At 44.4% G+C, this 25,470-nt stretch overlaps 2 protein-coding genes across 3 annotated transcripts in view; both read left to right on the top strand.

Annotated features, from left to right (window-relative positions):
• Positions 1 to 240: 240 nt before the first annotated feature.
• On the top strand, positions 241 to 2,115 carry RRS1 (ribosome biogenesis regulator 1 homolog). The gene has a single exon (XM_069600136.1). The coding sequence runs from the start codon at positions 360 to 362 to the stop codon at positions 1,455 to 1,457; it is 1,098 nt and encodes a 365-aa protein (XP_069456237.1). The 5' UTR covers positions 241 to 359; the 3' UTR covers positions 1,458 to 2,115.
• A 12-nt stretch (positions 2,116 to 2,127) lies between these two features.
• The window catches only part of ADHFE1 (alcohol dehydrogenase iron containing 1), a 34,685-nt gene continuing 11,342 nt past the window's right edge, over positions 2,128 to 25,470 (top strand). Inside the window, exons 1-13 of one of the 2 annotated variants that reach the window (XM_069600135.1) lie at positions 2,128 to 3,748; positions 6,433 to 6,470; positions 8,398 to 8,444; positions 10,195 to 10,248; positions 10,480 to 10,634; positions 10,947 to 11,143; positions 13,141 to 13,218; positions 14,476 to 14,581; positions 18,463 to 18,615; positions 21,057 to 21,155; positions 24,183 to 24,261; positions 24,434 to 24,530; positions 25,051 to 25,127. In XM_069600135.1, coding sequence (XP_069456236.1) covers positions 3,585 to 3,748; positions 6,433 to 6,470; positions 8,398 to 8,444; positions 10,195 to 10,248; positions 10,480 to 10,634; positions 10,947 to 11,143; positions 13,141 to 13,218; positions 14,476 to 14,581; positions 18,463 to 18,615; positions 21,057 to 21,155; positions 24,183 to 24,261; positions 24,434 to 24,530; positions 25,051 to 25,127 — 1,344 coding nt within the window. In that variant the 5' untranslated portion in view covers positions 2,128 to 3,584. The remainder of the gene's footprint in view (positions 3,749 to 6,432; positions 6,471 to 8,397; positions 8,445 to 10,194; positions 10,249 to 10,479; positions 10,635 to 10,946; positions 11,144 to 13,140; positions 13,219 to 14,475; positions 14,582 to 18,462; positions 18,616 to 21,056; positions 21,156 to 24,182; positions 24,262 to 24,433; positions 24,531 to 25,050; positions 25,128 to 25,470) is intronic. The other variant, XM_069600134.1, reaches the window with a different exon arrangement.

Below are 25,470 nucleotides of genomic sequence, written 5' to 3' on the forward strand. Positions count from 1 at the left end.
GCTTAGTCCGCGGCCCCCTAACTTGCCCAGCTCGCACAGGACCACCCCCTCCCGCAGGGGCATCCTGGGAGCCAAGGTCCCAATCAGGCCTCGGAATTCGTAGATTCGGCTCCGCCTACCTCCGGGCTCCACCCCAAAGGCTGCCTCTAATCTCATCTGCTCTCTAACACCGCCCTCTGCCGGCCGTTCCTCGGGTAGCCCGCTCCTTGAGCCCCTTCCGGGTGCCCCGGAAGCGGAACTTTCTCTTCCGGGTCGAGCGTCCGGGAAGTCGCACGTGTCTGGGGTGCCGCGGCTTTAACCCTTGTAGGAGGAGTCGTGACTAGAACTGTCTCCCAGAGGTAGCGAGCCGAACCGGAGCCATGGAGGGCCAGAGCGTGGAGGAGCTGCTGGCAAAGGCGGAGCGGGACGAGGCAGAGAAGCTACAGCGCATCACGGTGCAGAAGGAATTGGAGCTGGAGTTCGACCTGGGTAATTTGCTGGCCTCTGACCGGAACCCCCCGACCGGGCTGCGGCACGCGGGACCCACACAGGAGGCCGAGCTGAGGGCCCTGGCGCGGGACAACACGCAGCTGCTCATCAACCAGCTGTGGCAGCTGCCTACCGAGCGCGTGGAGGAGGCGCTGGTGGCACGGCTGCCGGAACCCAGCACTCGTCTGCCGCGCGAGAAGCCGGTGCCCAGGCCGCGGCCTCTTACTCGCTGGCAGCAGTTTGCGCGCCTCAAGGGCATCCGTCCCAAGAAGAAAACCAATCTGGTGTGGGACGAGGTGAGCGGCCAGTGGCGCCGCCGCTGGGGCTACCAGCGAGCCCGCGACGACACCAAGGAGTGGCTGATCGAGGTGCCGGGCAATGCCGACCCCATGGAGGACCAGTTCGCCAAGCGGATTCAGGCTAAGAAGGAACGGGTGGCCAAGAACGAACTGAACCGGCTGCGTAACCTGGCCCGCGCGCACAAGATGCAGCTGCCCAGCGCGGCCGGCATGCACCCTACTGGACACCAGAGTAAGGAGGAGCTGGGCCGCGCCATGCAGGTGGCCAAGGTCTCCACTGCCTCTGTGGGGCGCTTCCAGGAGCGCCTGCCCAAGGAGAAGGCGCCCAGGGGCTCTGGCAAGAAGAGGAAGTTTCAGCCTCTTTTCGGGGACTTTGCGGCCGAGAGAAAGAGCCAGTTGGAGATGCTGCGAGTGATGAACAGCAAAAAGCCTCAGTTGGACATTACGAGGGCCACCAATAAGCAGATGAGAGAGGAGGACCAGGAGGAGGCGGCCAAGCGGAGGAAAATGAGTCAGAAGGGCAAGAGAAAGGGGGCCCGACAGGGTCCCGGGGGTAAGAGGAAAGGGGGCCCGCCCAGCCAAGGAGGGAAGAGGAAAGGGGGTTTGGGAGGCAAGATGAATTCCGGACCTCCCGGCCTGAGTGGCAAGAGAAAAGGGGGGCAACACCAAGGAGGAAAGAGGAGGAAGTAAATTTCATCCTTGGACCTTCTCCTAAACCAAGAACTGTACTTAATGCTAAGTTCTAGATACAGTACCCAGATGCACAAGATTTGGCCACTGCCTTCACTGAGCTTGAGGTTAAAGGGCCAGGTTTACCCTCCTCTGAAGATGATATGTAAATGTTGGACTGGACAAATTAATGTATTTCCCACAACCAAAACTCTGGCTGGAGATTAAAGGTTGTATTTAAGAACATCTGAATTAGGGAAAGAATCTGTGAAAACTAGGAATGAGTTTTACTTTTAAACAGCCTTTTTTTTCCCTCTCTTTAAACTTTGGATGGGGTTTAAGGGAGAGACTTAACAGCTGGTTTCTGCATTATTTTGATGACAAGTTTGTGTATTTATCAAAGCATGTGGGAACAGAAAGGTTACATTTTAAGTAAAACCAATGACCTGGATACCTGGTACAGATTATTTTCATTTACTTTCTAGAAAACATAGCAGTTACATTATGATTTCAGCAAGACCACTTTTATTAGAAAAACTCATCCTGCTTTCGGTGTCAGATATAATACTGAAAGTGTGTCTCTTTCAAAAACAAAATTTGATGCTTTTTAACACTGAAAACATTAATTTGCTGTAAATGATAAATTTGGACTTCACTAAATAATGGTAATAATCCTCAATCTCAGTTTTTTTTTTTTTAATGTTTATTTATTTGGCTGTGCTGGGTCTTAGTTGCAGTATGTGGGATCTAGTTCCCAGACTAGGGATTGAACCCAGGTCCCCTGTATCGGGAGTGTGGAATCCTGGCCACTGGACCACCAGGGAAGTCCTAATCCTAATTTTATACTTAAATCTTTATCAGTATTTATATCCCAGGTGTTTTTTTTTTTAAGCTTCAAGTGAGATCTGTTTGGGGAAGAGAGAAAGAAACCTACAAAATCCTTACTTGCAATATTACTACTATCTTTTGATTCATTTGTCAAATTGACCTGCTGCTGCTGCTAAGTCACTTCAGTCCTGTCCGACACTGTGTGACCCCATAGACGGCAGCCCACTAGGCTTCCCGGTCCCTGGGATTCTCCAGGCAAGAACACTGGAGTGGGTTGTCATTTCCTTCTCCAAGGCATGAAAGTGAAAGTGAAGTCACTCAGTCATGTCTAACTCTTAGCAACCCCATGGACTGCAGCCCACCAGGCTCCTGCCTCCATGGGATTTTCCAGGCAAGAGTACTGGAGTAGGGTGCCATTGCCTTGAGCTGATCTAATTAGCAGGTGAAACATTTACAGTTATCCTGGATGTCTTTCCCTAACGGATTTCAGTAACTAATCTTTGTAAAACTAAATACCTCCTGAAAAGGATTCACAGTATACAGATCTAGAATGGCGGGCTTTTCTGCTGTTGTTATAGCTCTGGGGAGCCACTCTACTCTTGCTTTTTGGTCGGACACCTGATAGGAAATCGAGAGTTTGTCTCATTTTTCCATTGTCCAATTTTTATATTCTAGAAATTGCTATGAAGACGAGATTAATTCCGATTTCATAATAGGTTACTAAAAACACAGATGTTCAACTTACTGTCTCATACCTTCTGACAAAGTTGAACTGTGCCATCACTGATCATCGTTTCCACTGGGGCCTGGAGCACTTGGTGCTGTAAACCCTCCCTTCTCATGTAACCATGGCAAGTTTTAACCGTTAATTAAAAAAAGAAAACGTAATGGTATCCTGAACAGCTTCTTCCAAACCAAACCGTTTATAGAGCATTTAACACCTTTTAAATTCTTCTCAACTGTCTGGGATTTTCTGTTGTTTGCTTTGTTTGGGAATTTTTCTGCCTTTTGTTTTGTGACTTGATCTAGCAGTTGCACACAAAACTAGTCTTGTTAAAAAAGGGGGGATGCAAAGTTCTTATTTACCGTTAAATTGAAATGCAGTTGTGTTAGTTTATTCTGAAAATACACTTAAGGCAAAAGAGCATTTTAAAGGAGCGGGGGTCGCTGCCCTTGTTTCTCCCTCCCCCACGTCCTTGCCTTGTGAAATAGACAGGAGAGCAGACCAAAACCCTACGGAGCAGTTACCTGTATGGCAATTTCGAACGTGGACAATGAGACTTTGCGGCTGGGGCAGCCGTAGCTTCAACTAGTGGGAAAATGTTCCGCCGCCAAGCGCTGTGGCTGGGGTGGGCGGAGGAGAAGCGGAGGCCGGGATTGGCCGGCGGCGGAGGGGGCGTCGCCGCGGGAGGAAGACTCGGCTCAGCCATGGCCGCCGCTCGCGCCCGGGTAGTGCACTTGCTGAGGCTTCTGCAACGCGCAGCGTGAGTGCGGGGCCGGCCGGACGGGCGGGCAGGCAGGGGACCCTAGGGTGCGGCGGAGCCCCCGGGGAACGACCCGCCCGAGCCCGCGCGTTCTTCCTCGGATCATTTTCCGGGACGCGGTACCGCAGAGCGCTGCGGCCTGGACTCCGCTGTCAGTGTGCCAAGTAGCCAAGCAGCCAAACGCAGCCACTTGTACTTCGCCTGACCTACCATTGAAACTAAGGTCGAGAGAGGAGAGCTCCAGGTCCCAGTCGAGGCAGACAGCGGACAGCTTGGCACAAGCTGTCCAAGACAAATGCATGTATCCAATCAGCACATACTGGGTGTATGGTAATGCACCAGAAACTATTCTAGGTGCTGGGGGTACAAGGACAAGAGGCTTTAGATCAGTTTAAAGTTAGCAGAGAATTGCATGAGGGGATAGCAGTAAAGTTAGGCATTGGTTCAGTGGTAGCATTCTTGCCTTCCACGTGGGAGGCCTGGGTTCTGATTCCTGGCCAATGCAATGTCCTTATGTTGGGGCTTCCCAGGTGGCACAGTGGTAAAGAAATCTCTGCCAATGCTGACACAAGAGCGGTGGGTTTGATCCCTGGGTGGGGAAGATCCCCTGAAGAAGGAAGTGGCAACCTGCTGCAGTATTTTTGCTTGGGAAAATCCCAGGGACCAGTCCATGGAGTCACGAAGAGTCGGACATGACTTAGCCACTGAGCACGTGCACAGGGATGAAAGGGGTCTGTGCAGAACGCAGAGGACAGGATGCAGGAGAGAGGGAAGGATGTGAAGACCGAGGTGAACCGCAAAGGGACTCAGCCACACATATACATGTATACATTCTCCCCCAAACTCCCCTTCCATCCAGGTTGCCACATAACATTGAGCAGAGTTCTATGTACTAGTTATACGTTAGATCCTTGTTGGTTATCCTTTTTAAATACAGCAGTGTGTATATGTCAATCCCAGACTGGGTTGTGGTGGGGGGAGGGGTGGTGGGATGAGGGGGAGGGGGTTGATGATGCAGGAGAGCAAAGGAAGAACTGTTCGTTGTGATGTTTTGAGAAGCTGAGCAGAGCTGAGATTTAGTATGCAGGGGAGAGGTTGGCCTTTGCTAAGATACGGCCAGTTTTATCAGTGATACCAGGAAGGAAGTCAAAATAATTGTGCCAGACCCAGAAGGTGTGTAGATGAGAGCCTGGCTGTAACTTTGCAGAGTTCAGGAGGCCAAGGAAATGAAGTCAGCAGGATGTGGGTGAGGAAGAGAGAAACCAGAGGGTGAGCAAGCCAGAGGGGAGAGGAGGGTGAGAATTTTAAGCATGAAACTCTTAACTATGATGACAAGGATCAAATAAGCGGAAGGCTGGGACATATGGGACAGATGGAGGTCCAAAGAAGGCAATAGGGGGTGGGATTCAGACCACAATTGATGAGCAGAAATGATGAATTGAGGTAGCCTGAGAGCTTGGAAATTATATAACAAAAAGAGAAGCAGAGTATCCTCCCACAATGTCGAATTTTCCTTCCCTTTGAGCCCCTCTTCTTGTCCTGGAGGGGCATAAAGCAGCGAAGGACCTAGAAGGTAATGCCAAGTGAAGGACAACCCTGGGACCCTGCATTATTCGGTTTTCTCCGAGGGAGCCTGCAGATGGCTCAGGCCCTCCGGGATGCTCCAGGAGAAACCCTTACACGTGGCGCTTTCCGCCGCGCCCACCAGATGGCAACCTCTACTCATTCTGGCGACTCACACCCGACCACCTCCTTGTTCACTTAATTCAGTTTTTGAGATCTTGACCATCATTGAGTTTAACGCTTTTCCTTCCTTCCCCTTTCCCTTCTGCCCTCTCCCCTCTCAGATGTTTTCAGTCCAAGTCTGCACTCGGCGGAGGGCGGAGCGGGGTATGCACCCGCTTACCTGCGGGACCCACCAGGACAGGGTCCCATGGGCAATAGAAACACAAACCCTTTTGCGAAGCTCAATCGGATGGCGGTCAACAGAACAGGAAGCCAGAGAAGGGACTGACCAAGGGCTAGGAGGCGACCAGGATGTGGAAGTCAAGGGAGGGAACCTCTAGAAAGAGCAGATGGGATATCTGTAGAGGAGCGGACTGAGGTGAGGGATTGAGGAGAAGAAGGTGACAGGTGTGATCTCGGCTTAGGGGGACACGGAGGGAGGGTCCGGGGAGGGGACGAAATCCTGGAGCCGAGAAAGGCCGGAGGCGCCACGTGGTGACCAGGGGGGGGCCTGCCGGCCACTGAGGGCTTCCAGAGGAAGCAGCCCAGAGCCTGTCTGAACACCCTGAAGACAATGGGAAAATGCAAGGAAAGTTCGGGAGGAGAGAGGTAGGGTCTGAGGTGCGACTCGTTAACACTAGGTCAATTTGGCCAAAGCTCCTAACCTAGTAAGAAGTGAGACCTCCTCTTAAACTTTATTGTAGCCCAGGAGCACTCATCTCAGTTCCCCACGGTATTAACTGCTGCTTGAATAATTTGCAGAAGAATGATCCTACAATGCTGGAAAGACTGAGTTGGCTTTTCGTCCATGGTGATTTCTGGCTTTTTCTATTGTGCAGGTGTCAATAGCTGCTACTTTGAAAGCATCTTAAAACTAGAATGCAATGTGTGTTACTTTAAAACTTCCTAGCTTCAGATTTTCTGGTTTCACTCTATTTTTTCTTTTTCTGATTCCCTAGATGCCAGTGCCCGAGTCATTCTCATACTTATTCCCAAGGTAATAATACATTTTGTGTTTAGCCACAATTTCAGTGTCCACATTTGGCAATGCATTTGGACAAAGTCAAAGCATGTGAGAGGAAGATTGATGCAGATGATTGCTTTGCTTTTGAAACTGGTAACATGTGGTTCTAATTATCTGGAGAAGGATCAGCAACCCACTCCAATATTCTTGCCTGAAGAATCCCGTGGACAGAAGAGCCTGGTGGGCAACAGTCCATGGGGTTGCAAAAGAGCTGGACATGACTGAGCAACTGAACAACAACAGTTCTAATTATGTCAGCTGAATGTATGCTACTGATTATGTGTTTGGCTCGAATATATATTTAATGCTATTTATAATGTCTTTCTTTTTGAAATAGAATTATTTGCCAAAGCTAAAAATGGTAATATAAATAGGATATTAGGATGGTCTGAGTTCAACAAACAGAATTAATCAAGATGAAATCTTCGAAAGGTTCTAATATATTGCAAAAAAGAGTCTAAAGAACAGTGTGGTTCCCAGAAGTAAAAAAAAAAAAAAAAAGTATTGATGTTTAAAATAACACTATTTCTTAATAATTAAAAATGATAAAAGTTTTCAGTTCCTACAGACATCTTAATCCTTACCAAGTCCATTGTCCACAGTGAACAGCAGGAGCTCACTGTAAGTTCAACATGTCCCCAGAATGTCACATGAATTATACTGACACAAAAACTGATTTTGCCTCTTAGGAGAAAAGGTCACATCCTAACAGTGGTAAGGGATGAAAAAGGAGCCTAAGCAGAAATTCACCAAGAAGCTGATTGGGAGTAGAAGAGATAGAATAACTAACCAAGGACTATTTCCTGCCGTGAGAGTGACTCATTCTTTAGGACCAGCCAAGGGACCACCCCAGTCTTTAATAGCCATCCACCAAGCAGAAGCATGCCATGCCTTTTTAGCCCTCATGGACACATGCAGAATTTTGTCTTTAGCTGCTTTTCTGCAATTCTTAGCTTAGTTTCAACAACAAATCAGTAATGTTTCCTATTTGGGGCAATAAAATTAGTAATTTAGAGAAAGATAATCTCAGTGTTTTCTAAGATCCAGTTTATGTCTTTTCCTAAATTTTAGTTACCGGAGTAATAGACAATTTCTTTAAACCCTATCAGTATCAAAGAAATCTGAAATATGATTAAGGATACCCTTGCCCTCTACCAAAGGTAGATTGTTATCCAGTTGTGGTCTCTTTTCTTTGTCTCATTAAAAAAAAAAAAAATGGTAGTGAAAATTGTTCCGTTGACTTTTTTTCAGTCTTATGACTGGTCAAGACTGATAACAATAAGTAGATGAAAACAAAGATAAAATCCACGAAGTAGAGACTTCTTGTTGTTCCAATAAGACAAAAAAAAATTTTTTTTGCCACAACTAAACCTGGCACCTTGCAAAGAAATATCCATTTATAAAAATTTTTATTAAATTTCCCAGAGAAAACTTAATAGTTCATAGGCATAAGCTTGAAAAATATCTTAGTGTAATAAGCACCCTCCATAGAGAGGTTTTATTTAAATAATCACAGTTATTGAAGAAGTGTAAGCAGGACTCTAATGAATGAATTTACTAATAGTTGTTCTCTAATAATAATCAACTCCATAGCATCTAGAGGATTTTTTTATAGCAGATTGTTAGTCATTATGTTTTCAAAAGTATATTTTAATTTCAATGGAGAAAATATTTTAAATAACTTTATTTTCACAGTCTGCACCAATTTAGCATTACATTCTCTTAAAATGCAGAGTTTAATTTGAATTGAATAGGCAACAATGAAACTGAGAAGTGTATTTTAAGTAAGGCTTCAAAGGAAATATTTACATTCACTGCTGAAATCCCAATTTACTATCAAATAACAATATCTTTGCTCTGTTTCTAAGGCCTACTCTGATGCTAACTTTTGCACTTCTAGCTCCTGGACTTTCACCTTCTGGAAAAACAACAGATTATGCCTTTGAGGTAGATCTAATTATTCATTCTTTTTAAAAAATATTTATTTCTGTATATATAATATTTGGCTGCCAGATCTTCGTTGCACATGGAGGATCTTTATTGCAGCAAGTGGGATCTTTATCTAGTCGTAGCATGCAAACTCTTAGTTTTGACATGTGGGATCTAGTTCCCTGACCAGGGACTGAAGCCAGGCCCACTGCATTGGGAGAGCACTCTTAGACACTGGACCACCAGGGAAGTGCCTATTCATTCATTCTTTTAGGAATGACCTGAAAAAATACGACCAGAGTATTTCCCTAATGCATTACTATCTCATTTGAAGTCTGTTATTAATTGATGTTCCCTAACTTTATTATTTGATCAGCATCTATTTAGCAAAGTATTTTGTCAGGATAATGGAGTATAAATATTCTGGTAACACGAGTAGTGCCTAGAATACTGTCTTCTGTACACACATTAAAACAGGACAGATTCCCAGTTCTACAGACTCCATCTTATATGTTGTATGATGAATCTTCTTTAGTTTTGTAACTATAACAACCCCCAAAGAGGTTCAAGTAATCTTTGAAGCAGGAATAAAGGAACAATTAATTCCGATGATTTTTTATCACACTGTGATTACATAATTATATGTTAAATCTCTGTCTCCTCCTAGTTCAAGGATCATAAATTAAAATGTGATCAGAGGCCTGACAGTTAATCATTCCAGGCGCAGACTGGGAGGATGGGGCTGAGTTGGCTGAGAGCACAGGCCCATCTGAAGGGTGCAATCTGCCCGTAGCCCTACTTGGTTGCTGCCACACTGGATTGCAGCCAGTACTGCCTGATTGAGGTCTTCCCAGGTGGTGCTAGTGGTAAAGAACCCACTTGACAACGCAGGTGACATAAAAGACATAGGTTCGATCCCTGGGTAGGGAAGATCCCCTGGAGGCAGGCATGTCAACCCACTCCAGTATTCTTGCCTAGAGAATCCCATGGTCAGAGGAGCCTGGTGCACAGTCTATGGGGCTGCAAAGAGTCGAACATGACTGAAGCACCTTAGCGTGCATACATGCTGCCTGATTATTCAAGAGAGATAGAAATCCAGATGGTCACATTGTTTTTGTTTTTTTCCTTTAATTGGATAATAAGAGTTACTATCCAAACCAAAAAAGGAAATCTAAACATAATATGGATCAAACAAAGCATATCTTCAGGCCAAAAGTAACCTATCATCCATCAGTATAAAAGCTCTTCTCTCGGCTGTAAACTATGAAGCCATGTTTGTCTTCTTCATAGCTGTACTACCAGAGCCTAGGACATGCCTGAAACATAGCAGACACTCAGCAGTGTTGGTTGGATGAAAGGATGAATAGACAGAGGGATAGATAAATGCATGCAACGGGGGTTGGAGAGATGACTGATTGGATGAGTGGATGAAGGCATGAAAAATACACAAAGACAACATTAACATTGGAAAATAAGATGCTGAAGAATCATTTAGGTGTGGAGGCAAGAAGAGGCAGGCATGTCAAGCTGAGGAAACAAATGAAGATTATGAAATGTTTGGGAAAAAAATACATAATTCTAGTGTATCTGGAAGGAATGTTTGCTTAAAAAAGTGTGATGTGTGTGAGGCCAGTTGGGGTGACTTAGAAGGCCATGCTGGGGCATATATACTTTATTATCTAGACAATGAGGAAGTGTTCCAGGGTTTTAGAAATGAAATAACCAACTTTCCAAACACCTGTCACCTAAACCTTGTATTTTTCCTCAGATGGCTGTTTCAACTATTAGATATGGAGCAGGAGTTACCAAGGAAGTGGGCATGGCAAGTATTTAGGATTTCTACAGTCTTCTACTATAAATGTTATATATCTTTTACAACAAGCACATATTAACAACTGTTGATCCTTTGTTTTAATCTCAAAGCCTGGGTCAGGCCTGGTTAGTCCTTGGATGGGAGTCCTTTATTTTGGACTTTATGTTAATTTTGTGAGACGTGTCTATTACATTTCTTGTGCAATCAAACTTAACTTATAAGTTATTTTTGTTATTGTAGGACCTACAAAACATGGGTGCTAAAAATGTTTGTTTGATGACAGACAAGAACCTCTCCCACCTCCCTCCTGTACAGACAGTGATGGATTCACTAGTGAAGAATGGCATAAACTTTAAGGTTTATGATCATGTGAGAGTGGAACCAACTGATACAAGGTATTCTTTTATTGTTGTTAAATTTACTTTAAGCGGAAGCCAATATATATCAGTGCTGATTAAAATTTGCCCCAGACCTGACTGTATAGCCCTCCGGGCTCCTCTGTCCATGGGATTCTCCAGGCAAGAGTACTGGAGTGGGTTGCCATTTCCTTCTCCAGGGGATCTTCCCAACCCAGGGATCAGATCCATATCTCCTGCATTGCAGGTGCATTCTCTTCTGTCTGAGCCATCAGAGAAGCCCTATTTAATGGCATGGCAATTTATTTCTGGAAGTCCTGACATAATGGCATTCATTTTCCCTTCTCCAAGCTTCATGGAAGCCATTGAATTTGCCAAAAAGGGAGCTTTCGATGCCTTCCTGGCCGTGGGTGGCGGTTCCACCATAGACACCTGTAAAGCCGCTAATCTGTATTCATCCAGCCCTGACTCTGACTTCCTAGACTACGTCAATGCCCCCATTGGGAAGGGAAAGCCTGTGACTGTGCCTCTGAAACCTCTGATCGCAGGTAAACACTGTCTGTTTTATTTTGCAATTGACAAAAGGCTTTAGAAAAGACGTTGGTCGTGGTGTTTAGGTGCTAAATTGTGTCTGACTCTTTTGTGACCCCTGTACCATACTCTTCCAGACACCTCTGTCCATGGCATTCTCCCAGGCAAGAACACCGAAGTGGGTCATCATTTCCTTCTCCAGGGGATCTTCCCAATCCAGGGGTCGAACTCGCATCTCCTGCATTGGCAGGCAGATTTCTTTACCATTGAGCCACATGGGAAGCCCCGTTAGGAAAGATACAAGTCAGTAATTTTGGGGTGTATGTTTCCAAAGTTTTCTGATTTCATTTTAATACAATACCTTGTTTGGAGATCAAAATAGATTCAAAATTCATTCATGTTTAAAATTCTGATCGTCATTACTGCACAGACAGAGGCAGTTTGGGTCAATGGTAGGGGTCTGCAGAGCTCAGCTATGAAGTCACTTTTTGGAGAAGGAAGGTCAGTGTTTATAGATGCTCAGACCCCTCTCTGGTCTGAGCCCTTCTCTGTTTTGTCCCACTTTGGCATCTGGGAGTTTAAGGGGAATGTTTCCTGTCATTTCTCTGGTGTTGACTCAACCCTTTCTTCCACATGATGGCTCCTCAGCTGACCTGGGGCTTTGTCTGCCCCGGGACATGTGGCCAGTATGGCCTTGTCATGCTGGACGACATCTGCTCGGTGGCAACACAGGACACAGACACGCAAACCCAAATCAGGCTCCCTCTTCTGGTCCACACAGACCTGGGGATCTTTTGGTCTTTTCTTTCCTCCGTTTTATCGCTGTTAACACATCACTGTTTAAAGCCTTACAGCTCAAATGCCCTAACTGGAAAATATCAGCTTCTTCCCCACTCCTCCCCCACCCCCATTGTGCTGGGACGGGAGTGAGTTGACGGCAGATGAACGGCTTTGACATGAACTAGGGATCAGTGGGGCGCAGCATAATTGATGTCTGGAGATTGGAACCCTGTGGTGAAACTGTGTCAGCATCACACAGAGGGGTGATTAGTAAAGTTTAGAAACTTGACTGAACTGCAAAACCGCGGAGCCCAGCAAAGGCAGGGTGTCACTGTGCTTGCTGCCAAGGGGGAATAAAGATGTCTTTTAGAGATGGCAAATATGAGCTTTCTTCCCAGAGATGGCAAGAGGCCTGCTTTTGAATTCCAAGCTGCAGCTGCTTAAACTCTGGCCCTGGGGGGAGCCCAGGGCTCCCAGAGTGCCTCCCTGTTAATACAGAAACAGATACCACATGAACACATTAAACACACATGTGCATAATACAAATGTGGATGTGGTACCTACATGCGGGGCATACATACATGTTAGCACCATACGGACATCAGACATACATGCTGACACAGATACAAGCATCATGCATACATATCAAGTACACATGCATTAGGTTTACATGCATGTTAATGTAGCCGTGTACCTCATATATACTGAGCATTCATGCATGAGTAATTAATGCCAGCACACACACATTAAAGACAGGTGCCAGAAAGCTAATGCCAGCACAGGGATCAGACCTGTTCCTCACATGTTAATGCAGACACAGTCATACACATCAAGCATGTGTGTGCTAAGTTGCTTCAGTGGATCTGACTCTGTGACCCTATAGACCATAGCCCACCAGGCTCCTCTGTCCATGGGATTCGCCAGGCAAGAATACTTGGGTTGCCATGGGTTGGGAGTGGGTTGCCGTGTCTTCCTCCAGGGGATCTTCCCAACCCAGGGATCAAACCCACGTCTCCTGCATTGGCAGGTGGATTCTTTACCACTAGCACCACCTGGGAAGCCATCCACATTAAGCATACATACATATTAACACAGATACACGCATCAAGCGAATAGACAAGAGCAACAAAGCTTTCTTCTCTAACTTTGCTCCTTATCTCCTGAGGCTGAATTAAGTATCTCCACTGACCTTTATTTAGATCCTCTATTAAAATTAATTTTTTTGTTGTTCAAGTTCCAACTACCTCAGGCACAGGGAGCGAAACTACCGGAGTTGCCATTTTTGACTACGAACACTTGAAAGTAAAAACTGGTAAGAACTTCCTCTATAAATGTTTTTTAATTCTCTTAGCTTTCAATTCCACTCCTTTTTCTTTAATCCTAATATTTAAAATTCAAAGAGTTACAGAATTAAAGAAAGAGTATGCACATAGACACATGTTCTTTCTTTTCCCATATACATATAAGAGTATGAAGCAGTCTAATAATCTTGTTTTTGAGAATTACCTATGAAAGCAGATTGAAATGCCATGAACCAGGGCCATTTTTCTGCCCAAGTTAGTGACTGTATATCAATGACAAATGGTTATTTCCTTTCCCAGCTTTTTTACATTCTAACTCATTTTCTTTGAGATGTGATTTTTTAATAATAAAATGTATAATTTTAAGAATCTGGTTTGCTGAGTTCTGACAAATATATACACACATGTACCCAACACCCTAATCAAAATATAGATATTCCCACTGCTCCAGAAAGTTCCCTCATGCTTCTTCCCAGTTAATGTCTCCAGCCCCATTCCTAAGTACCCACTCTTCTGCCGTCTACCTTCTTTGTCATCTGCATCCTGTCATCTTCTCCAACTCTCAGCTAATCTGGGAGAAATGTCCCTCTCCTTGAGATGGCTCAACATCCTTCTTCCAGGGCTTTGTAGCAGAAAAAATTAGCAATGAACCGCACATTTATGGTAACTTCTCTTTTTAAATTATAGTATCCTGTGACATTGTTAAAGATATTAATAATAGTAAGCAACACTTAAATTCTCCCTTACTTTTTTTTTTAAAGACTTCCCCATCATGTTATCTAATGTGGTCCTTACAACATCTCTGGGAGGGATGGAGGCCCTGTGTCACCAGAGTCTGAGCTTACAGAGAACTCTCAGAGAGAGAACTCAGAGAGGTACAGACGTGTACCAGTGTCACGCAGTAAGTCACAGAGCCAGGACCCAAACAAGCAGTGTGGTGGTAAGCCAGTTCTTTGGAGTTTTATGAATAAATAAGCCCTGAGTTGTAGTGTTTGAGTGGTATAAATACTCCACTATAGCTACAACCTGGAGCTGGGACCAGATGGCATAGTGGCTTTTGTAAACTGCAGGGAGCTTCAGCTGCCCTGAAATTCCCAGGTTTCTGACTCCAGATCTTTTTCCGTTGCTCCTTGCTGCCTCCCTAAATGAGAATGAATCTTATCTCATATTTTGATTTTTTTTTAGGATAATTTCTTACCCTAAAGTTATTTGATTTTTTTAAAAATCATGTCCATACCTATGGCCTGTGTTGCAAATCCCTGTCTTAGGCATTGCTTCGCGAGCCATCAAACCCACACTGGGCCTGATTGATCCTCTGCACACCCTTCACATGCCTGGGCGGGTGGTCGCCAACAGTGGCTTCGATGTGCTCTGGTAGGTACCCAGGGCCCCTGAAGGGGCTCTTTCGGGGACTCGGGTCAATGCACAGCACTCGACTGCTGAAAGCACTTGCTAAGCTCTCACTGATCGTGCTCCACAACCACCCTGGCTTTGGCTGTCATCATCCCCTAGCCTGGATGACAAGGCTGAAGCTGTAAAGAGGAGGTGAGGTCCTGGGTGAGTCACAAAGCTGCTGGACCGGACCAGCCACAGCTGCAACCACGGGATCAGAGAGACAAGTACGCAGCATCTCAGGCCCACAGCACCGCCTCTGCTGCACCAACCCAGGGTGCCCGGGCTGTAGCCAGAGGAAAAGAGCAGGGACAGGAGTGTCCACTTCCTGAGCTGGACAGGCTCACTGTTGGCACTTACACGTCATCACTTCCCCACAGCTCTGTGCCAGGCGGAAAAGAAAACTGAACTGGAGACATTTAGCAACTTGCCCAGAGCCACAGCCTGTGTTCTCCTGGCTTTAGCTGCCATGTGCCAATGGCTCCCACATCCATGTTTCTGCTCAAGTTCTGGGCACTCTGTTCCAGTGGCATCATAGGGACCCACGGGCACTTCACATTCAGCGGGCCCCAAAAGACTACCATCCGTTTACACATGTACATTTTTTTCCCCATTTTAACATCTCTGAAATCAGGGCATATCTGTATATCTGTGGCATGCAGTATGGTTTTCTTCTTCAGTGGTACTTTTTAAAAATGGTGCATCTTATAATGCATGGCATCTGGGAGTTGATGAAATCTGACCATTCTCTCACCACCACCACCTTACCCTTCACAGCTCCTCCTCCTGGGTTCCTTACCCTAGTGAGCAGCAGGACATAGTATGAGCTTATCCCTTGTCTCATGCCTACACCTAGCCACAGAGCTCACTCTCATCTGCTTGAATCTCTCCCATCTGCTCCCTGCTCTCAAGCCTCATGGTCCCACCTCAGTTTAAGCCTGGACCCAGGGCAGCAGCCTCATCATCAGTTTTCCTGCTCACATCCCATACTCCTTCCATCTGTCCTCCACACTGGCCTCAAGAAGCTTCCAGAATGCAATATGACCACTGCACACATACACACACACGCCCCTCTACCTTATCAGTCTCTCATTGCATTTCCACACCTCCTGTCTAAAGCCAAGTTTCTTTGGCCCTGGATTGTCCCCAGTGCTCAGCTCTTTATCTGCTTGGAGAAGTCTTTCTTCATTTCCACTGGGGCATCCTGCCCTTGATGGAGCCTTTGCTGCCTGCCCCGCCTCCTCAAGAACCACTCTGTGCTTTGCTCCTCCCCACTGGGGGACTGTGCGTTGCTTTGGAGATGCCCCTCTCTGTGTGCTGTCTCTCACTGCACTGTGAACCTGGCGAGGACAGGACCATCTTACGGACTTCTGCATCCCTGTCCCTTAGCAAAGGGGCTGTCACGTCATAGGTACTCAGTTAACACCTGCTGAGTAAAATTCACATGAGCAGGGGGCAGCAGAGTTAGGGTTCATGTCCAGGTCTATCCCAGTCCATGGACTGCTTTCTCACTGCATTACACTGCCTGCCAAGAAATGGGAGAAAACTTGTGTCCAACTCCATCCTGGTCGATGTTGTCAGTGTTTTGGAGAGTTGTCCTCTAATAACTTGGAAATAAGGAAAATGAGATTACCCTCCGTAGCTGGGAACTGTATAATAAATATATTAATATAACAGACCAAAGCAGTCACATGTATGTGAATGACCCACAGACCCAGAGACTTTGCTGTCAATCAGAGGGGAGGGGAGTGAACTCAGAACAAAAGACAGTGATGGCAGTGGCCCTTCCAAGGACTGACCACCGGAGAGCACGTGTGGTCGAAGGAGAAGTCTGCCCCCGAGGCCCAGTGGCCTGTGCTGAAGATGGACACACCCATATATTCAACCTTAGAAGCAGTGACCCTGGTTAGGGCTCCATGGGCCTTGTGATCATAAGTTAGCATCCACAGCTTTGACAACAGGGAGAATAGATGCCATCTAGAAGACTCAGATGTCTGCCCCCCTCAGAGGTTCTATTTTCTCTTTTCTTTTTCTTTCAAAATACATTTTATTAGTGGCATATGGAATTTAAAGTGAAGCAGTTTCTTTCCAGAGATAAAGTAAGCCCTGACAAGTTATTTTAAAAAATGAGCAGATATGTCATAGCAAAAATACCGTCTCCAGTGTAAAGAGGCTAATAGGAATACTCTGCACCAAGGAAATGACTTTCTTTACCATGCTGACCACAGTGGACACCCAGTTCAGCTGGGGGAACCCACAGCACTGGACAGTCATGGACAGAGGTTCTATTTCTTGTTGGAAATCAGTAATCAGACTTCTAAGTTTTACACAGTTTCCCTGGTAGCTCAGGTGGTGAAGAGTCTGCCTGCATGCAGGAGACCTGGGTTCGATCCCTGGGTCGGGAAGATCCCCTGGAGAAGGAAATGGCAACCCACTCCAGTATTCATGTTTGGAAAATCCCATGGATGGAGGAGCCTGGCACGCTATAGTCCATGCGGTCGCAAAGAGCTGGACATGACTGAGCGACTAACACTTCTGTGAGCTCAGTTCAGTGAATCTACCTCAGAAAGACAGATCCAGTCTTGGGCCCAGAATCCAGATACACAATGGGCAGAGGTTCAACTCTCCACCTTGGCAGGCTTGTTACCCCCCCTCCGCCCCATGGATACCTCCTTACTGCTTTGCCCACGTTTCCTATTTAGAACCACAAACCCATAGCTTTTGTCTACCAACTAATTCCTTTTGAAGTTCTAATACTTTGTTTCAAAAGATGTTATCTGCCTCTCACATGTAGAGGAGAGAAAACTCTCCATTCTAAGACTGAAAAGTATAACTCACACACATAGGAGTTCCTGTTATACTGTGTTCCCAATGAGTCACTCATCTGGATGATTATGTTTATTCCCATCTTCTGCACTTGATTAGCTAGAATTCATGGCAGGCCAGTAGGTAAAGAAAACTGATACTTTGTTCTTAAAATAGCCAACCCTGAATTTAGGGCCTATAGGAGAAAAACGTAGACTTTTTTTCAGGCCAAGCATTAACAATAATGGTGAATGATAAACTTTACAAAGTGCTGGTACAATATGCTAAGTAATTTACATGCGTCAATTTTCACATCAGCACCATGAAGAAAGACGTGCTATGAGCTATCCTCATCTTAGAATCACAAGGAGGATGGTGACTCTCCTGGCCCCAGGCCCGCACTGGGAAAGCCTGGTGCCAGAATTCACACCTGGGAGCTGACCCACTGCTCTGCACTCTTATAGGAGGCTAGTATAACTATTATGACGCTCTTTAGATGGATAATATGGTATCTGATCAAGGCAAGGTATAAAATGGTAAATATACTTTAGAAGGAAGTCATTTTTCAGATTTAATGCTTTTCTTAACACAACTTATATGTTTAAAAATTCAACATTATAAAGATGTATTGGTACTAGAAAGGAACCATATGTAATCCTAACACACTCTGGTCAAAAACACAGTAGTGCTGTTAATGTCAACTTCACTGCATTGTTGTGAAGCCACCCAGTCGTGTCTAAGTCTTTGTTACCACCATGGACTGCAGCATGCCAGACTTCCTGTCTTTCACCGTCTCCTGGAGTTTGCTCAGACCCATGTCCATTGAGCTGATGATATCATCCAACCATCTCATCCTCTGTCACTGTGTTAATTTCTAAAATAAGTGATGACTGTCATGGATAAGAGACAGATTAGTGAGAGGCCTTGTGATTATCAGCACTACAAAGGCATATCCATGGGGGAGTGAGAACCAAGCATTCTGAGGCAGTTTGTGATCTGAATGGAGGGAAGGAAAAAGAGGATGCTTTCAACTGTGTATTTTGACTATTCCTTGCTAGCCATGCCCTGGAGTCCTACACTGCCCTCCCGTATCACATGCGAAGCCCCTGCCCTTCAAGCCCCATCACTCGGCCAGCCTACCAGGGCAGCAACCCCATCAGCGACATCTGGGCAGTTCACGCACTGCGGATTGTTGCCAAGTATCTGAAGAGGTATGTTGACCAGAGGGGACAGAAACAGGGAAAAAAAAAAAAACCAGTTTCCACCTTCATGAAATGTGGCTTGCTAGATCCTGAAATGTCCTGAACAAGCCTGTTCACCCCAAAAAAGCAGTCACTGTGCATACAGAAGCACCAGAGACCAGCAGCCTCTGGAGGGAGCCCCAATGGGACAAATGAAAACCAGATCCCTCGATCTAGAAAGGCAAAGCCCAGGATTGGGGACAACACGGGAGCCTGATTTATAAAGGACGCAGCTAGAAGGTTTTTTAGGGGCTTCCCAGGTGGCGCTAGTGGTAAAGAACTCGCCTGCCAATGCAGGAGACATAAGACATGCCGGTTTGATCCCTGGGTTGGGAAGGTCCCCTGAAGGGCGGCATGGCAACCCACTCCATTATTCTTGCCTAGAGAATCCAATGGACAAAGGAGCCTGGCGGGCTACAGTCCGTGGGGTCAGAGTCGGACACAACTGAAGGAATTTAGCACAGCACATGCAGTAGGTTTGTTCAGCAAAACCTCAAAACCAAAGCTGGGGGAGGTCCTTTGAGATTTGGTCACCAAGGGCAGAAATGAGAACCATAAGACAGATGTTGGTCCTGCCCCCTCAGGCACACAAGGTCTACCCATAAGCAAATGCACATGAACCTCAATTTAAGAAATAAATGTCAGGTCTTCCCTGGTGGTCCAATGGTTAAGACTCGGCCCTTCCTCTGCAGGGGGTGCAGGTTTGATCCCTAACCAGGGGACTAAGATTCCACATGTCGTGTGGCACACCAAAAAGAAAAAAGAAAGAAATGTGTACAGTTGTCTGTCCTGGGAGACGGAAAACTCTTCCTGAAGATTCCCACAAGATTTTGAAAGACTTATGCATGAAACTGGAGAAGGCAATGGCACCCCACTCCAGTACTCTTGCCTGGAAAATCCCATGGACAAGGGGAGCCTGGTGGGCGGTGGTCTATGGGGTTGCTAAGAATCGGACACGACTGAGCAACTTCACTTGCACTTTTCACTTTCCACTTTCATGCATTGGAGAAGGAAATGGCAACCCACTCCAGTGTTCTTGCCTGGAGAATCCCAGGGACGGGGAAGCCTGGTGGGCTGCTGTCTATGGGGTCGCACAGAGTCAGACACGACTGAAGCGACTTAGCAGCAGCAGCAGCATGCATGAAACAGCCCTAATAGGCTCATGAGAGAGGAAAGATACACTTAGAGATGAAAAGTGATCCCTAAGACATTGAGACTTATGCAAAGTCAAACTCATCTTTGTATTTATACACAACGGAGGGAAAGAATAGGGCAGGTTTGGTCTAGATGTGACTACAGGGCCTCCTCTGGCTGGAGGGGTGGGGTCTAGGACCACATTTTGCAACAGAGCTGGGGGAGGATCACGAACTATCTTGGACTCGCGGGGGCATCAGGGAGCATCTGTCTGCATAGAAGCAGATACAGATTATGGCCAGCCAGCGTGTGTGGCAGGGACATGGGCTTAGCAGAGCAGCAGTGGAAGGTGAGGGGGCAAAATGGAGAGAGGAGAGGCCACGACTCCACCATCCACTACTTCATCTTGCTATTTGGGAATAAGGAACTGACCCTGGATTTTGGAAAGAGACAGTTGCCTGACTATTCCAGATAAAAGGAGAAAGGCTGTGGCATTTTTATTTCAGAGCAGGAACCCTTATTCCAGGCAGAATCACAGAAAAGCAAGTGGGAAGTGGTTCCTTTGGCTGTCCCAGGCATTCCGCCCTGAGGCAGGGCTTCCGAGTCCTGGAGCAGGAAGGCTCAACTACATCTGAAAGCGGCCTTTGAGAATTTGCCTTTCCCATATGGCACTGGGGAGGGATGGAGTGAGCGAAGGCTCGCCCTACAATAACATGCCACTTCCACAGTAAAAAGTGTAAAAATAACATGCGGTTTGCAGATACCAAAAGAGGTCTCCAGTGGGTCCAATTTGGGTGGAGCCACAGAAAGCACGATGTCTGGGCAGCTTGTCTGGCCTGTAGGTACCCCCAGGCGACAGGGACTCACTTCATCTAACCAGCCTAGACCCATGCATCCTGAGCATGTGTTTACCCTCGGTCCACTCACAACCATGGTCAAGGTCATTGACAAGTGAAGAAGAATGAGTCTCAGGGCACTTTTCTAGAGCAGCTTATGCAGTTTAAGGGTCAGTGCTTTCTTCCCCTGGTACTTTTATCACATGAGCAGCCTGACGGCATAATATATGCCTTTGCTCCCTCCACTGATGAGAAAATACATTTCCCTTCGGTTTTCATCTAGAAGACAAGGTGTCATTTGAATAACTTGCCTAATTTTTCTTCCTATTGAGTAGTGTTTTTTCTTTTTCCTCCCCCAGATCTTTCCCTAAGGCAGCTCTTTATTTCAGTAGGAAATGCCAATGTTGATATGTTATTGTTATGTATTTATATCATCCACAGGGCTGTCAGAAATCCTGATGATCTTGAAGCAAGGTCTAATATGCACTTGGCAAGTGCTTTTGCTGGCATTGGCTTTGGAAATGCTGGTGTTCATCTATGGTGAGCAAATCTGAGATTTTATTTCTTCACCTAAGCTATTGTCCTTAAATTTTATTTTAATGTCTATCAATCATTTAGGATGTGTTGTAAGATTTTAAACATGCTATAGAAAAAAGAAATTTAACTTAGGGTCCCATAATATTTTCTTAGCTCAAATGCAGTTTATTGAGTCATAGATTTTTTTTTTCTTTTTGGTAACAGCCTTATTGACATATTATTCATACCCTATAAAATTTGCCCTTTAAAAATGTATAATTCTGTGGGCTTTAGTATATTCATAAGTTGTGCTACCATTACAATAATCAATTTAGAACATTTTATCACCTTTGAAAGAAATCTCATATATCTTAACTGTCACCCACCAATTCTCCTATACCCTCAGTCTTAAACAACTACTAATCTACTTTGTCTCTATAGATTTGCCTTTTCCAGATATTTCATAGAATGGAAGCAAATGATATGTGGTCTTTTCTGTCTGGCTTCTTAAATTCAGCATCATGTTTCCATGGTTCATCCCATACATGTTATCAGTACTTCTTTCCTTTTTCTCGCCAAGTAAGGTTCCATTGCATGGATATACCACATTTTATTTACTCATCAGATGATGGATATTTGGGTTGTTTCCACTTTTTTGGCTATTATGAATAGTGCTGTTATGAAGAATCATGTATAAGTGTTCCTGTGGACATATGTTTTCACGTCTATGGAGTATATACCTAGGAGTGAAATTGCTGGGTCACATGGTAACTCTGTGTTTAAATTCTGAGGTACTGCCAGGCTGTCTTCCAAAAAGGCTGTACTATTTTGCATTCCTACCAGCAGTGGATGGAGTTTCTGATTTCTACATCCTTGGCACCTGTCATGGATTTTTCAAACACCAAATGCAGGATTTTCTTCTCCTTGATCTCTCTCAAAAAGAAAGGGATTGGAATATTTGTTGATAGCCCAGAATTAATCTGTTTGATCAGAAATGTATTGGTATGTTGCTTTAAAACTGAAAATCGGTGAACATGGAAAATTAAGAGCTGGCCCTTGCCCTGTATGGGAGGGGAGTTTGGAAGAGAATGGATACATGTATATGTATTGCTGCATCCCTTTGCTGTTCACCTGAAATGATCACAACATTGTTCATTGGCAATATCCCAATACAAAATTAAAAGTTTTTTTAAAAGAATTGGCCTTTGCTAGGGAAGTGCAATGAAATGGTCACCCTCAAACTCTGCTGCTGAGAGGAGCCAGATTGGCACCAACTTTCTAAGAAGCAAATGAGCAAAATCTACCCAGAGCTTGGAAAATGTCTCTACCCTTTGCCCCATGAATTCTACTTTTAGGAATGTAGCTGAAAGTAATACTCATGATATGATCAGAGACTTTCCTTATGAGGATATTCATCTAAAAAGTTATTTATAATTGAATATTTTAAGAGTAACCTAAATTCCCAACAGTTTGAGAATGGTTAACTAAATTTCAGTATTCAAAGAATAAACCATCAAAAGTAATGTTTTAAAAGAGTAAAAATTATATGGGAAAGTATTTTTAAAGAATAATAAGTAACTATGTGCATGCATGCTAAGTTGCTTCAGTCATGTTTGACTCTTTGTGACCCCATGGACTATAGCCCGCCAGGCACCTCTGTCCATGGGGATTCTCCAGGCAAGAATACTGGAGTGGGTTGCCATGCCCTCCTCCAGGGGATCTTCTCAACCCAGAGATCGAACCTGTGTCTCTTACATCTCCTACATTGGTAGGCAGGTTCTTTACCTCCAGCACCACCTGGGAAGCCCTAAGTCAACAGCAGTGTTTAAAACTGAATGCACGATACAATCATAAATTAAAGATACATGTAAGAAGACTAGAAGGGGATATCCTATAATGGTTATCATGAAGAAATAGGATTATGGATCGTTTTTATTTTTTACAACAAATATATATAATGGTTAAAAGAAATCAAACTAAAATATTGGATACTGTTAGAAAGGTACTTTGAAACCTACATGAATCCTTTCATATGATGGAAGAACACCAAGCCATAATTTCCTGAATACTATGGAGCCTGAAAACGGTAAAGCACGTTCCTCTCTAGCAACTCAGAGAGCTTATACCTTCTGATCTGCTTTATGAGTGATGACAGGCACGGGGCACCTTTTTTTTTGGATAACCATACAATTCACCAAAACACTTCATCTTTCTATGAAATATAAATTTTTTACTGACTAAAAACAAAGTCATCCAATAAAACCCACATTATCAGACTTACAGACCCTTTTACTATAGTAAAGCATTTCATTTTCAAAATATTAATTGTAAAGATATTAACTTCTCACAGTGTTTATTTTCTGGGTCATCTTATAAACTATAATATTGTCCTATTTGTTCACTAAGAATTTGAGAGAGTATAGAGTTTTCCCATTAAAACAAACAGAAAAAATCCCCACAAATGAAAACCATGGTGCCTTTTCTCAATAGCCTTACAGACTGAAATAATCATGTATGACTCAGTTCCCATTAGTATGTAGCATTTAAAAGAACGTATTAATCACTGGCAAGACGGATCACTGGCGGAACAAGTTTGCACGTCTAGCACAGTACATCTTGGTTCATAAAACTCCCACCAACATATTCAGTTTGTGAAGGAGCACATTGCCAAGGCTGTGCCGAGCAAGATAGAAAATGCATACCCTGAAGACTGTTAAAAAGAAACTTCAAAGTGAATTCTTGATTCCTTCACGATCATAAGGTTAACCAATGTGCTCAAGGAGCAACTTCGACGTCAGTACTTTTTAATGGCATGTAGTTCTACCAGCATTTGATTTTGAACATTTCAGCAGTTTTGTCAATGAATATGCCAAATATCAATTGCATAATAATATATCCTCATAGGAATCAAAGAAAACAAAACGTCTAACCTTGTGGGTTAATAATACTGTCAAGAGACTGTGAGGGGCTCTCCCGTAAGAGTATCTTTGTATTGTTAACTTGAATTTCTGTTAGATGTATGTCAATATAAGGACTTTATTTTTTTTCTAGCCATGGAATGTCTTACCCAATTTCGGGCTTAGTGAAGACTTATAAAGCAAAGGATTACGACGTGGATCATCCCCTGGTGGTAATATCATAATAAATGCCTTAATTTAATCTTAGATTCCTGTCAATTGCCATCAGTGTTTTTTGTCAATTCTTGATTGTTTGGAATACAGGATAAAGTAATTCAGTATCTAGAATATTCAGGCTGAAGACCAGCCTTGCCCCAGCAGTCACCATGTTTCCTTTCTCCCCAGCCTCATGGCCTTTCTGTGGTACTCACCTCCCCAGCAGTGTTCACGTTTACAGCACAGATGTTTCCTGAGCGGCACTTGGAAGTGGCAGAAATATTGGGTATGAACCGTTCATCATAACTCTGTGACCCACATCTATGGAGCATTTCCTAAGATTGCTTCTGAAGATAAGCCATAAAGATTAATACCAAAAATACTAATTTGAGATAATCTAATAATAAAGTGTCAGTGACCTTCCCAGATTCCTATCTAGCACTACAATTCTGTAATTTTGTGTTTCTAAGAGTCTATTAACAATGAAATGGAACCAAGTATTGCTTACTCTAAGTTTATAGTAATAATATTTCCACTGTTTTTATCTCCAAGGAAAGTTAAATTCTGTATACTATTCATGTTACTAATGATTCTTGTTTTAATGGGAAATAAAGTGAGTCTAAATCAGGAAGTAAGAGTAAATTCCAATTATAGAGAACCTAAACAACTAGAGACTTTACAAAAAGTTCCCCAAAGAAGAATCTGTTTGCTCTTCTGTTGATAAATCATGTCTGTAGTAAGATACCCACCGTGCCTTTTGAATCTTACAAGAAATACATGTATGATCACTTTGTGTGTGTGCTTAGTTGCTCAGTCATGTCTGACTCTTTGTGACCCCATGGACTGTAGCCCACCAGATTCCTCTGTCCTTGGAATTTCCCAGGTAAGAATACTGGAGTGGGTTGCCATTTCCTCCTCCAGGGGATCTTCCCGACCCAGAGATCAAACCATCCTCTCTTGCATTGGCAGGCGGATTCTTTATCACTGAGCCACCTGGGAAATTGGCCATTATATATTTTGATTCCCTGTAATCAAAATCAATAATGTATCTTAGATCATTTTAAGTTTATACCCGTCTGTTCTCTTTCCTACCTTCTCTTTTTTTCTAAAAAAAACCTGGACGTTTGGATGATGTGTTTTATGGCAGCAACCTTGAGAACATAAAAACCTCATAAACCCCATTTCGTGTGTCACCCTCCACTTAATCCACATTTGAGCTACTGCTA

The sequence above is a fragment of the Ovis canadensis genome, chromosome 9 (assembly GCF_042477335.2).
Source record: "Ovis canadensis isolate MfBH-ARS-UI-01 breed Bighorn chromosome 9, ARS-UI_OviCan_v2, whole genome shotgun sequence".
NCBI classification, from domain to species: domain Eukaryota; kingdom Metazoa; phylum Chordata; class Mammalia; order Artiodactyla; family Bovidae; genus Ovis; species Ovis canadensis.

Excerpts from the sequence above, each read along its gene's own strand:
- RRS1 (XM_069600136.1), top strand. The coding sequence starts at position 360 with ATGGAGGGCCAGAGCGTGGAGGAGCTGCTGGCAAAGGCGGAGCGGGAC.